The 13,705-nt window shown below is 40.2% G+C and overlaps 1 protein-coding gene across 3 annotated transcripts in view; it reads right to left on the bottom strand.

Moving 5' to 3' along the window:
* The window catches only part of TTC33 (tetratricopeptide repeat domain 33), a 272,691-nt gene that overhangs the window by 12,158 nt on the left and 246,828 nt on the right, over window positions 1–13,705 (bottom strand). For 2 of the 3 annotated variants that reach the window (XM_075184155.1, XM_075184147.1), the window contains exon 5: window positions 5,761–9,032. In XM_075184155.1, the coding sequence (XP_075040256.1) occupies window positions 8,676–9,032 (357 nt within the window). In that variant the 3' untranslated portion in view covers window positions 5,761–8,675. Of the gene's footprint in view, window positions 1–5,760; window positions 9,033–13,705 lie in introns of those variants that run through there. The other variant, XR_012678783.1, reaches the window with a different exon arrangement.

Genomic DNA, 13,705 nt, shown 5'->3' with positions numbered 1-13,705 from the left:
TGGACCCAACATTTCAATGTTTTAATCCCGAGTTACTTGGTTATCACTTTAGCCTTATGGCAAGGTGCTCCATCATGCTGGAAAAGGCATTGTTTGTCTCCAAAACTGTTCTTGGATGGTTGGGAGAAGTTGCTCTTGGAGGATGCTTTGGTACCATTCTTTATTCATGGCTGTGTTCTTAGGCAAAATTGTGAATGAGCCCACTCCCTTGGTTGAGAAGCAACCCCACACATGAATGGCCTCATGATGCTTTACTGTTGACATGACACAGGACTGATGGTAGTGCTCACCTTTCCTTCTCCGGACAAGCGTTTTTCCTGTTTCCCCAAACAATGTGAAAGGGGAATTATCAGAGAAAATGACTTTACCCCAGTCCTCAGCAGTCCAATCACTGTACCTTTTGCAGAATATCAGCCTGTCCCTGATGTTTTTCCTGAACAGAAGTGGCTTCTTTGCTGGCCTTCTTGACACCAGGCCATCCTCCAAAAGTCTTCACCTCACTGTATTAATGAGAGAATCACTGACCTAATGTCAGCTGGCCCTGATGTGGGAGGGCTGAAATGCAGTGGAAATGTTGTTTTTGGTATAAAGTTCATTGTTATGACAAAGAGGGACTTTGAAATGACTTACAATTCATCTGATCACACTTCATGACATTCTGGAGTATATGCAAAATGCCATCATAAAAACCTGAGGCAGCAGACTTTGTGAAAAATGATATTTGTGTCATTCTCAAAACTTTTGCCCATGACTGTACAAATAACGTTATCAAGTATTTGTATGCTACATGAAAAAACAGCCAGTATTTAACTTATGTGCAAAATATTAAATTAATATGCACCCTTTGCCTTGTAACAGGATAAAACATACTCCTTTTTTGCATTACTTTCCTTAAGGAATCAGGCCCCATATAATTTTATGCACATATGCATAGGAAAGTTGATTACATCATTTTGATTCCTTGGGAGAACCATTATCTCTATAGCTTTCTTATGGGACCAGTATATGCTATTAACACATTTTATGTGGCTGGCTCCACTGATTACATCGCATACTACCATATACCGGCCCACTTCAACCACTGCGGCTACCTTAACAACTTTACCTCTAAGGCCCCCAAAACATTGACCTTTCTAATTAATTTGCTACTAAAAACGCTGGAAGTTATATGATTTTAAAAACTCCGAGTAGTGTTTCCAGAGCAGGTTTCAGACAAGCCTTTTATTTCTGGATTACTGATGTTTGAGCTTCCCAGTTACATGGTAGCTTTGTGAGACCCACTGGTCATTAGGATAGGACACAGGAGAGTGTTGAGAAAGCATCCCACCAACAGACGGACTGATCACTCTTGTGTAGGATAGATTCTGCCTGATATGTGAATTGCTATAGATACAATCGCCCCTTCATTTATTTAACCTTTTTTTCCAGTGACAAGTTTTTGAACAGGTCAATTCTGTACATCATCGAATAAGCAATTTTCATACTCAGTCTAAAACCAGAACAGACACGTATAGAATGCCTGGATTGTACAATTTGACTGCAGAATGTTCAGTATTCTGTAATCATCTATTGAAAGATTTATGATGTAACCTGATGACTTAAGATCAGCAGTACCCTCTGGTGAGGGGAATAAATGTTGGAAAGAGTTTTACATCTACTGTATGAATCGAATGAGTCTGGAATAGTCTTTGTAGCGCAGCCCAGACCGATCTGTAACAGTTTCCTCGGTTTTAAAGACATGAGGTCCTGGTAGTAGCTGGACCAACGATTTTTAAATGTTCCTAGCCCAGGAAGTAACAATCTCATATAGATAATCACATAGTGGCCATTATATATGGTCAGGATAAGTTCATATAAAAGTTTAAAGTGATACCTCATCCTTAATGTAGAATTATAACCTGCAGAAATACACTATATGGACAAAATTATTCGGATGCTTGACCATTACACCAACAGGAACTGTAATGACATTGTATTCCAATAAGATGGAGTTGGTCCGCTTTGCTGCGATAATAGCATCCACTTTTCTTGGAAGGCTTTTCAGATGTTGGAGCATTTCGATGCGAATTTGTGCCCATTAATTCTGTAGAGTGTTTATGAGGTCAGGCAGTGATGTTAGATGAGAAGGCCTGGCTCGCAATCTCTGTTCCAGTTCATCCCAAAGGTGTTCGATGGGGTTGAGGTCAGGGATCTGTTCAGGCCAGTCAAGTTCTACCACACCGAACTCATCAAACCATGTCTTTGTAGTCCTTGATAGAAAAAGGACCTTATCCTGCTCTCTGTGTGGGCGCGGTGGGCATTGTGCTGCTTAGTGAGTAGATCACGCATGACCTTCTCTCTAGCAGTGTGATGTGCACCGTGGCCGCACTGACAGCAGGGCAGCTAACAGCATCAGATTTGCTGTTAGCTGCGCATGCCTAGAATGAATAGGAGGCCGCCCCCGACCCAATCGCAGGCAGTATTACATAAAAATATTTGTTAGGGCCCCCCCAGCTGGCCAAGGCTCCTGGGCTATAGCCCACAAAGACCATTAGGTTAATCCGGCTCTGGTAAGGGGCCTAGCCCAAACCCTGAAAAATAGCCCCATGCAATTATCCCTCCTCCACCAAACTTTACAGTTGGCATAATACAATCAGACAGGTAACATTCTCCCGGTATCTGCCAAGCCCAGACTCGCCCATCTGACTGCCAAACAGAGAAGGATGATTCGTCACTTCACAGAACACGTTTACACTGCTCCACAGTCCAGTGTCGGTGTGCCGTACACCACTCCATCCAACGTTTGGCATTAGTCTTTGTGATGTAAGGCTTGCATGCAGCTGCTCGGTCATGGAAACTGATTCCATTAAGCTCCTGCCATAGTTTTTGTGCTTACATTAATGCCCAGTGGAAGTTCAAAACTCTCCAGCTATGGAATCAACAGAGCGCTGTTTTACACACAATGCACTTTAGCAGTCATTGACCCCGCTCTGTGATTTTACGTGGTCTTCCACTTCGTGGCTGAGTTGCTGTTGTTCCTAAACGCTTCCACTTTCTAATAATATCACTTACAGTTGACCGTGGAATATCCAGCAGGGATGAAATTTCACAAACCGTCTTGCAACGGGTCTCATTGAGACACCTCAATTCAATAAATAACAGATGTGGCCAAATACTTTTACCCATATAGTGTACAATCCCCAGGTTGTCTAATAGATTTTTAGAAGGCAGAGGGAGGGGGGTTGGTGAGATCTAGAAAATATAAGGTACTGTTCAACAAAATCCTTACTGTACATATTAATCAATCAGTCATTCTGGCTGATCATCTGGTATTGCTTTATCATAAAATAGCAATGTTTAATCACAAAACCCAGGGGCAAACGCAGGATTTGTAGAGGGGGGTTTCCACACCACGCTGACAGTGGGCGTGACCAGCATGCATGGGGGCGTGGCTATAATTTTAGACAGTGCTTGGCTGCGCTCCTACTCTTCCTATCCCCATAATATACAGTAGTGCACGCAGCGCTCCCTTTTCAAGCAGAGCTGTGTGAAGCGGGAGCAGGGCCAGTCACCTCAATTATACAGTGCCCCAGGCTTGGAGGGGGTTTCCAGGTACTAGTAAACCCCCCCCCCCCCCCCTTATTGGTTTGCTTATGAAACCCTATAGGCTCGGTCAGGTCTGCAGACTGGGATTGAGAAGCCATACCAACAGTGATTGAAAATAAGGAACTGTGTACACAAAACCCTTCTCAGTATCACATAGTGGTGATAAATTAACAATAGAATCTTTAGAGAAAGGTGTGTTGGGCTGGATGCACACTACAGAAAATGTCTCTCGATACAATATCATTGCTGATTTTACCAACAACTGAAAGTCCCAATCAGCATGCCGCGTTATAAGATTTAACTTCAGACCTGTGCTCTTCATCTGTCATAACCATTGGCTGAAAAGATTGTGACTCTGTTAACTCTCTGGAGATCTGCCTACACTGCTAGTCGTGAGTTCGTACACACTTCAGAGTTAGAACGACATTGTTTTACAGAGATTTTTAGTCCATTTATAAAATCCAATCAAACATTGTAGGAGCATATGTTACGGATACGTTGGGCATTGGAACGATAATGGTTCATCGTTGGAGCGTACACACTAATACGATATCAGGCCGAACGGTCATTGATCGTGGGATTGGCCCAATAGTTGGATGAGAAACCTGTAGTTTGTACCCAGTGTTCGTCTTATGTGGCCAGCTAAAGCTTTATTGCAATCTGTTGTCTTATTTAATAGGTATCAGAGCTTTACTGATATTACGAGAGTCAAACAAAAATGCTGAGTAAATCATTATCCAATTGTATGTCTTCAACAAACATCATTGGACCACTTGAAAAGAAAATGACAATCTTACTATTTACTGGATCAATGCTTTGTCTACACAGAAATGTATTTGAAATACCAATGTATATATCCTCCTTCAATTATTACCATTAGTGTGTGTGTCAGCGACATTTGAAGGATGTCATTTCCACAATGTCAGCATAAAAATTCTTTATTGTGTACATCATAAGAATGTAATGTGCTCATCATCGAATATGCCAATCCATGCTTTGCCTAAAAGCAGTCTAGACAAGTATAGAATCCAGGATTCAATCAAATATGTACTAATTGAGAACTAATCACAGTGATGCAGCCCTCATGAATTGCAAATTTAATAGTATATAACAAAATACTGCAATACCAAGCAATTCATTTGTTCCCGAAAAACATATAATTTTAATTATTTTATCTTTGTTCTACTTCACCTTACCGATCAGCACTATGCAGTATACAGATAGTCTTGATACACCTCCGACATCAGTACAATCTCATTCCCAGCCACTGTCACGAACCCTTGTACTTGGGGGGGCTTTGCGTCTCAGTGATGTTATTAGTAGTTACGGAATCGACACCCTGCGCCAGAATGGGGGCAACATATCGTGCAGTGGTTTACTGAGAATCGTACTTGCACACTCTCCCGGAATTTCTAAATTCCGGGTAGATTTCCCGAAATCCCGGGAGAGCAGGGGCCTGATTCATTAAGGATCTTAACTTGAGAAACATCTTATTTCAGTCTCCTGGACAAAACCATGTTACAATGCAAGGGGTGAATACTAGTTTTCTGTTTTGCACATAAGTTAAATACTGACTGTTTTTTCATGTAGCACACAAATATCAACTTTAAATTTTAGTGTACAAATAAGCTATCAAGTATTTGTGTGCTACATGAAAAAACAGTCAGTATTTAACGTATGTGCAAAACAGAATACTACTTTGCACCCCTTGCATTGTAACATGGTTTTGTCCAGGAGACTGAAATAAGAAGTTTCTCAAGTTAAGATCCTTAATGAATCAGGCCCATAGTCCTGATACACCTTCGACGTCTGTACAATCTCATTCCCAGCCACTGTCACAAACCCTTTTACTTCAGGGGCTTTGTGTCTCAGTGATGTTATTACTACTTACGGAATCGACACCCTGCGCCAGAATGGCGCCAACATATCGTGCAGCGCTTTACTGAGAATCATACTTGCACACTCTTCCAGAATTTCTGAATTCAGGGTAGGTCTCCTGAAATCCCGGGAGAGCAGGTTATTATCCCACATCCTGTTCACTTCCTAATGACGTGGGCAGAATGAGGGCGTTCATGATGAGATTTGGAGCACCCCATCCTCCTTCTCGCACTGCCCCTGCAGAGAATGTTTCACCATTCACATGAAAGCAATCAGAAAGATACCATGAAACACAAGAAGGATGCATATGCACACTGAATTAACCTTTAATAAAAGCAATCCAACACAAAACAAAGACAATGCTGCGACTGTATATCTGAAAGCAAAATACAGATGGTATGTATGTAAACTAAAAGAACTGTGAACAGTAATTAACAAATTTTACAACAGAAAAAAGAACAGAGTTCACTTAAACTTTTCTTTGATCCTAGTAGCTCATTAGAATAGAACACATAGGATAAAAATAACGAATCGTGAAAAATACTGATGACCCACAGAGTAAACATAGAAATGATGCACTATCTCTTCCTGACTCACGCATTACTATAAAGTGATACAATGTCTTTCCAATGTGCCCCACCTGCATAATAAAACCTGATATTTATTACTGACACATTGTATCTCTCCACGCAGATCTCCCATTGACAGTTCCCCAAATATAAATCTTCAATATAACGCTTTTATTAAAAGTGGATTTTAAATTAAAAGAGTTATGACATAAGCTGGTTTATAACAGTCTGTTTCATACATCTGGCATATTTAGACAAAGTGATAAATTGCTTTATGCATTGTTGTAATTGCTCAAAAGATAAAGGAAAACTCTAGCCTATGTGCAAGTTATGAAGTCAGTCCTTCCACCAGTTCAGGAGCACACCCCAGGATGAGTCACTTTCCAGGCAGCAGTGTATGGAGAAATTTGAAAATAAACAAAGATTATGATGGATGTCTGCATGCACCTGATTGGATGAGCCACAGTATTCCTTATCTTATCCAATCAGGACAGCCACATAAAGCCTGGACAGCAGGATAGATGGGAGTGTACCAAGGTCAGGTATCACCAGGACTAGGGGTGTTTAAAGAAAGGTACCTTGTAATATTGGGGGAGGGAGGACTCTTCCCAAAACCTATAACTACTATAGTTACTACTATAACTATAAAGTTCTAGAGTTCCCTTTAAAAAAATGAAGCATTTGCCAAATACATTCTGTAAAAATAACATGAAAGAGAAATTTAAAGGGGAATATAGATATATGTATATATACATACATATATATATATATATATATATATATATGTGTATGTATGTATATATACATATATATATATCTATATATATATATCTATATATATATATACACACACACACACACACACATATACATATTTTTGGGGGGACATCAGATGCATCTCAGTTATTCTGTACGAATTCAGTGACATAAGATCATTGGCCACATAGTGGGCTATGTCAGTATTATTACTATATGTCACAGAGAAGTATATTGTGCAAAACTCCTTTTTATGCTGTTATGTTTAACACTTTACTTTCCATCTGATAGAACAGTTTATCTATGTTGGATTGACATCAATGGGGAATATAGACTTGGCCTTATCTGACTTCATAATGAAACTGGTAGGATCATATTTCGCATCAGTGCACAATTCCTGTGTGTTATCTTCCTCTAACTGCAAAGTGAGCAGCTCAATCACAGCAACAGGTAGATCCAGAAACATGGAGATCTCCTAGATTGTGGCTGTGTAAATATATATTCATCACCACCCATATAGGAAGCACAAAACCGCAGGGAAAGGAAACAGTGTTGGAAGTTTATAACTGATGTCGCGTCTATGAACGTTTACCTTTGCCATGACACTAATTTATAGTTATCCTACTGTGCTGCAGATACATTAGTTAGGTCTCACTGACATCTAACAGTGCGTCAGCATATTTCCATGCTCCTATCCAGACATTTATCTGTATAAGAGAAAGTAATGTTAATCAGATGTCCGCATTTACCTTAAACAATACGAGACACATCATGCATCAATACTGTCAGAAGCAAACACCATAGAAGGAAGGTGCAAGAATATGAAGGTGTATGTGATTACAACCAGATGTTAGCTCATCTAGATAAATACACATTACTTTAGTAACTAGGGTGCCCCAAAGGTCTAACACACTGACCTGAAAGACCTGGATTGGATAATATATGGCTAGTACAAGGTAAAACCAAGAATGGAAATGAGCAGAAAAGTGTTTACTGAACAGTGCTTCCATATTCATTAAATTAACTTTATTTCCTTTTAATCATTTTTTTCCCCACTTGGGGCTAGATTTACTAAACTGCGGGTTTGAAAAAGTGGAGATGTTGCCTATAGCAACCAATCAGATTCTAGCTGTCATTTTGTAGAATGTACTAAATAAATGTCAGCTAGAATCTGATTGGTTGCTATAGGCAACATCTGCACTTTTTCAAACCAGTGTGTTTAGTAAATATACCCCTTGGTCTTTATTACCCACCCTATTATTCCCAGTTAAAATAATGAAGTAAGCGGCCGGTTAGAGGGTCACAGACAGCAGCTATTAATTTAGAGCGTATTCACCCACACGACCTAACCGAAGATTCCGCTCGGAATCCGATCCTGTCTGATGCTTATGTAACATTTCAAAGCAATTAAAGTTCGTTAGAATTCAGAATCTTCTCAAAAGAAACATCATATGTAGTCATCAAATACGTCAGTGACATATACCAAGCAGCATTATTTAAAAATAATATTTAATTTTTGCTGGTGTATTACAGCTATATTTCGTCTAAATTCCTCAGCGACAGCTCAATGATTTCAATAAGATGTTACGCTTCTGTTTCCAAAAATGTAAGTTGTGTCACAAAACCCACCACAACACAAGTTGTCAGCACTGGGAGCAGCCATTCAAGTGAATCATCTGTGGAAATGTTTTTATGGCCGGATGAATATATGATCAGAATACAACCACAAGGCATAGACTACCCTTATATAACACTAGTCATCTGCATATATCTCCACACAAAAATATCTTTCTTTTATACTTTAAATTCCCATTTCCTTCTGAAGCTCTATCCTAATGAAGGTCAATTTGATAACACATATGAGCACACACGTTAATTACTATTCCATTATCGTGCTTTGATAAACAATGTAGAGTCAGCAGAAGTGGAGGCTCCCTCTGCCTTGGTCTGCTGGTCTGTCGCTGTTCCGGATGAAGAGACAACAATGGTTTTATTGCTGGCCGCAGCTATTTTCTGTCTCTGTGATATAGCGTCGCAGGCAGCCACCACCTCGTCGCTCTCAAAGTCGTAGTCCGGAATTAAATATTGTTCGATAATGAGACCTCCGTGGTTCCGCGTCAGGTCCTCCGCGGCTGATGTCTCCTTCTGCTGCTGGAGAAGTTGTCGAGCCCAGTTCAGATCTTCTTGCCATAGCTCGGTGTTGGAAGGACAGATGTGAAGACCAATCTGAAAGCTTCGGATGGCCTGCAGAAAATATCAAACAAACAAAATACTTAGAACAAGACAAGATCATCAAACGTCTGCATAATTTGTCTATTTTGCTTTACTATTACTAGATAACTAATAATATTGGCAATTAAGTAAGTCAGAGGGGCCTATTCAATGAGGTTTCTGGTCCGCAGTAACGTGCGTTACCGCGGAGCCTGCGCAGCATTGACGGTAATACGGTACCGTAATAACGCAGATTTTCCTGCGCAACCCTATGGGCACGAAAATCCATGTTATTGCGGTACTGTGGATTGACTTCACGGCCCGTTCCGTTCAGGCGCGTTCCCGCGGATCGGAAACCTAATTGAATATGCCCCAGAGAGTTGTGGCAGATCCCTCGATTGAGAGATATCAGACCTTACTGCTGTGCAAAGCTCTTGTGTAGACACACTGGAACTACACACATATAGACATTCCAAATAATTAAAACATAATAGTATTTATACTTAAAAAGAGAATAATAAAATACTGTAACTAAAAAGGCTCAAACATATTAAATGAGTAATTTCTATTTAATAAAAGTGCCTGTATTGATTACACAACTTTATTTATATTGATGTTTTCAAAAATGGTATTCTAGTAAAAGATTTTGTATGTTAATTTGTTACAAAGGATAATTCGTTATATGTGTCTGTAATATAAATATATAATGTTATTATTTTTTTTAATTTTTTTTTAAAGTGTCAATTAAAAAAAGAAATGTATGAAATCCTGGTCAATTAAGTTTTAAAATTATAACCAAGACTATGGTTATAAATGTGGCTGACCTTTGCAGTACATATGGTGAAAATACAATTTCTTTCATCAGCACAATGGAAAAAAATTACATAACTTCACCATCAAGATGATAAATGTAGCCAAATTTGAGAACCTTGATTTACCTTTTCTCTGACAAATGATCTATCCTCTTAGAAAAAAAATATCTGTGTTAGTTTCTCTTTTCTATCATTTGCCTTTTAAATGAATCAGATAGGAGTTATTTTAAGAGGGCCCAAATCTCCATATTTAATGTGGGGGCACAATCATTACCTGATCCCTCTCCTCTTCCTCCATAATTTGTTTTACCATATAAAAAATGAAACATTTTATAAGAAAATTACTCATTAAGACTTGTTAGTATAGTTTTGTAACACAAATGTTTTTACTGATTATGTACTTACATTCACCATGTTACTGAATACTATCATGTTCAAATAAAAAGTCGAAATAAAAAAGGTTGAGATACCAAAACTATGCTTAGATAAGACCTCTGCTATGTGCACCAGAGGATGGTAGAGCATAGATGCCTACTCTCCCGGAATGTCCGGGAGACTCCCGAATTTTTGTGAGTTCTCCCGGACTCCCGAGAGAGCAAGCAAAAATCCCGGATCCAGCTGTCTCCGTTTGTTATAGATGGGTGGGGGCGGGGCTAAACGCGGCATCGTGGCCCCGCTCCCTGTTGCGTTTGGCCGAAATTACATAAGATTGACAGGGGCGGAGCCTAACTGGCAACACATGTGGCCATGCCCCTTCGACGGACCCCCTCCGGAACAGCTGCCTTCAAAAGTGGGTAAGTATGTGGTAGAGCTAGTCTGAACCTGCACCTCTACTGCTAGAGGGGCAGTAACACATACACTGGCAGCATATATTTACACTGTAATGTACACCTCATTATCATGCCAGTTATTTATTATTAAATGCTTCAGTAAACATATTTTTTTTCCATAGGTTGCATGCCATCAGCGAAAACTGGAGGTCAATGCTGTTATTGACAAAACTTGGATACAAGAGGAAAATGACCCCCCTCCTCTTCCTCCTTTAGCTTAATCCTTTAGCTTAGCTATTTTTACCTTGTAAGTAAGATGAAACACAATGTATAAATCAATATATAATGTGCATCACAAGCCATAACTTTAACAAATTGTGGCCTGCAGCAGCCCGGTGAGTCTACAAGCAGTTAATAAAACTATGTCATTACATTCAGTTAAGAAGAGCACTCAGTGAAATGACATTTAGAGAACAATGTTTGGCGACAGTGACTTAATTGTTGCAGTAGTTTGGACAAGTACAGACTTCACATTTCTGACAGAATTATTATGCAAACATTGAATAAGCCATTGTTTGTCAATCAGTTAGTTCCTGCACAGTGTGGTTAAAAAAATAATAAAAGAGGTCAATATGATTAACAAAGGAAGACCGAGTAAGTACAGTACCAAAGCACAGTAAGACCCTAATTGAGGTACACCTGCTGTCTCGCAGTGGCTCACGTATTATACGTCCACTTTTACAATGTGTCATAGGCAATCACTCTCACAAGTAGTGAGTGGTGGGTGAGCAGCATAATAAAGCACTGTGCTTGCGTTGATGTTGTCCCGGCAGTATGAATATGATAATGTCATATGATAGAATTCTGGCAGACACTGTGTCCCTAGCTGGCTGGTTGAACTCAATGTCATCACATGTAAATGTACAATGTACTATAACAACAGTGAGTGCATCTAGGGGCAGCTCTGCCCCACAACACTGTGGTCATGAGTTTGATTCTCGGCCATAGACTTATCTGTGTGGAGTTTGTATGTTCTCCCCGTGTTTGCGTGGGGTTCCTCCCACACTTCTAAAACTTACTAGTAGGTTAACTGACTGCTGACAAAATTAACCCTATTCTATGATTCTATGTGTGTGTGTGCGGTAGGAAATTTAGACCGTAAGTCATAATCGCCTACACATCTGGAATGTCTGGGGGACTCCTGAATTCTGGGTAGGTCTTCCAGAAGAGTAGGTCATTCTCTCACATCCCAGGAAGTGGGCAGGATGGGAGTCTCCATGACGCGTTTTGCAGTGATTTGCATAATTTTGGGCACATCCCCTGCAGCAAAATGACATTTTCACATCTCGGGGGTGGGACCAAAATGACGCAATTCGTTGCCCCCGCCCCCCTTCCCTCCTCACACTTCAGCTACCCTCTGGGATGTCCCGGAAAGAAGGTGCAAAAATTTGTTAAGTATGCTGTAAGCTCCAATGGGCCAGGGTCTGATGTGAATGACAAATATCCTCTGTACAGCGCTGCGGAATTAGAGGCACTATATAAATGATGACGACAATGTATATAATAACACATGGGAAAAAGCAGTACACCCAGTAATACTAAGGGGATACGGGGTTCTTTATGAATTAAGAGCATTGCATCTTTGCTAATGTTTTAAATTTAAATATACTGAAGTTCTCAGTATCCTAATTAAATCAAATAATGTATACCCATGATACAATATTAGATGGGTCTGTAATCCATCATCATCATCATCAACATTTATTTATATAGTGCCAGCAAATTCCGTAGCGCTTTACAATTGGGAACAAACATTGATAAGACAATACTGGGTAATACATACAGACAGAGAGGTAAGAGAACCCTGCTCACAAGCTTACAATCTATAGTACTGTGATGAAATGAGTGTGATAACCCTGTGAGCATTCGGTGTCTCATTTCTTACATAATGTGGATTATAGTACTTTATATAGCCCATGCTATTGTTCCCCAGCTCACCAGACTACAACTGCATTGTCCAATAACATGTGGTTAAGGGGACATTGTAGTTCAGTGTAAATATGTATATTGTGTATTGTATATTGATGACTTGCAGTAAGGTTGTTATTCATTGTCTTTAAAGTGAAGCCAGGGGGATTGTGGGTAGGGATCAGGTTGCCATGTGCTGGAGTAGGAAAACTAATTAGTGTCCATTGTTCTCACCAGGCTAGTCCAGACAGGCCATCTAGCAGGGGAGGTTCTCTGGAAGGACCGCTCATCTACACTCCCCTGTCCAACCCCCCTAGTCCAGCACTGACCAATGGTTAAGTAGAATAGACCCAGGGGTTTGCCCAGGGACTGTGGAAATTAGACCTGTGATATAAGGAACAACTCCAGGGGGGGAAGGGTGTTCATTCTGGGATTTCATTCATGAAGACTGCAAGATTTAGTTTTGAATTGTCGTTTTCTAACTAGAGTATATATATGCAGCTGAGAGAGATCCACAGGTTGTGAAGTCTGGACAGCCAGGTGACTATAATTCCTTAAGGTAGTGGGGTAAGGGACAGATAATGTGGTAAACCTGCCTGGCATTTATTTACTATGTGTACATAATATTCTAGTGTTGTTTGTATGACAATAAATATACTGTTGTATTTTTATAACTGCATTTTGCCTGAGTGACCATACGAATTCTAGAAGGTACTGGGTGGACTTCCCTGGCATAGGAAGGCACCCGTGGGTGGCCAGCCAGCGTGAAGTGGGTAGCATTAGGCCAGATAAACCCGGTATCTTCACAAGTACAATGGGAGTTAGAAACACAAGGGCATGTGCTACATCATATTGCACAATGGACCAGTTAGAACGCAAAGTTAAAAGTATTGAGCGGGCTGTGTGTGTTGCAATGTTGGTCAGAGGGTTGTTGTCTTGTGTTAGCAGTGTAGAGGATGGTAATAGGGTAATCTAGGGAAATTAAGATGATGGTTGAGGAATATCATAACCTTGTCTGAAGAGGGGGGTTTTCAGTTAACGCTTGAAGGATTAAAGACTAGAGGAAAGTCTTACTGTGCGTGGGGGGGTATTCCACAAAGTGGGTGCAGCGCGGAAAAAGTCCTGTAACCGAGAATGGGAGGATGTGATCCAGCAG

Source organism: Mixophyes fleayi, chromosome 1 (assembly GCF_038048845.1).
Source record: "Mixophyes fleayi isolate aMixFle1 chromosome 1, aMixFle1.hap1, whole genome shotgun sequence".
NCBI lineage: Eukaryota > Metazoa > Chordata > Amphibia > Anura > Limnodynastidae > Mixophyes > Mixophyes fleayi.
The sequence above is the reverse complement of the archived record's forward strand: the minus strand, read 5'-3'. Positions and strand labels throughout refer to the sequence as shown.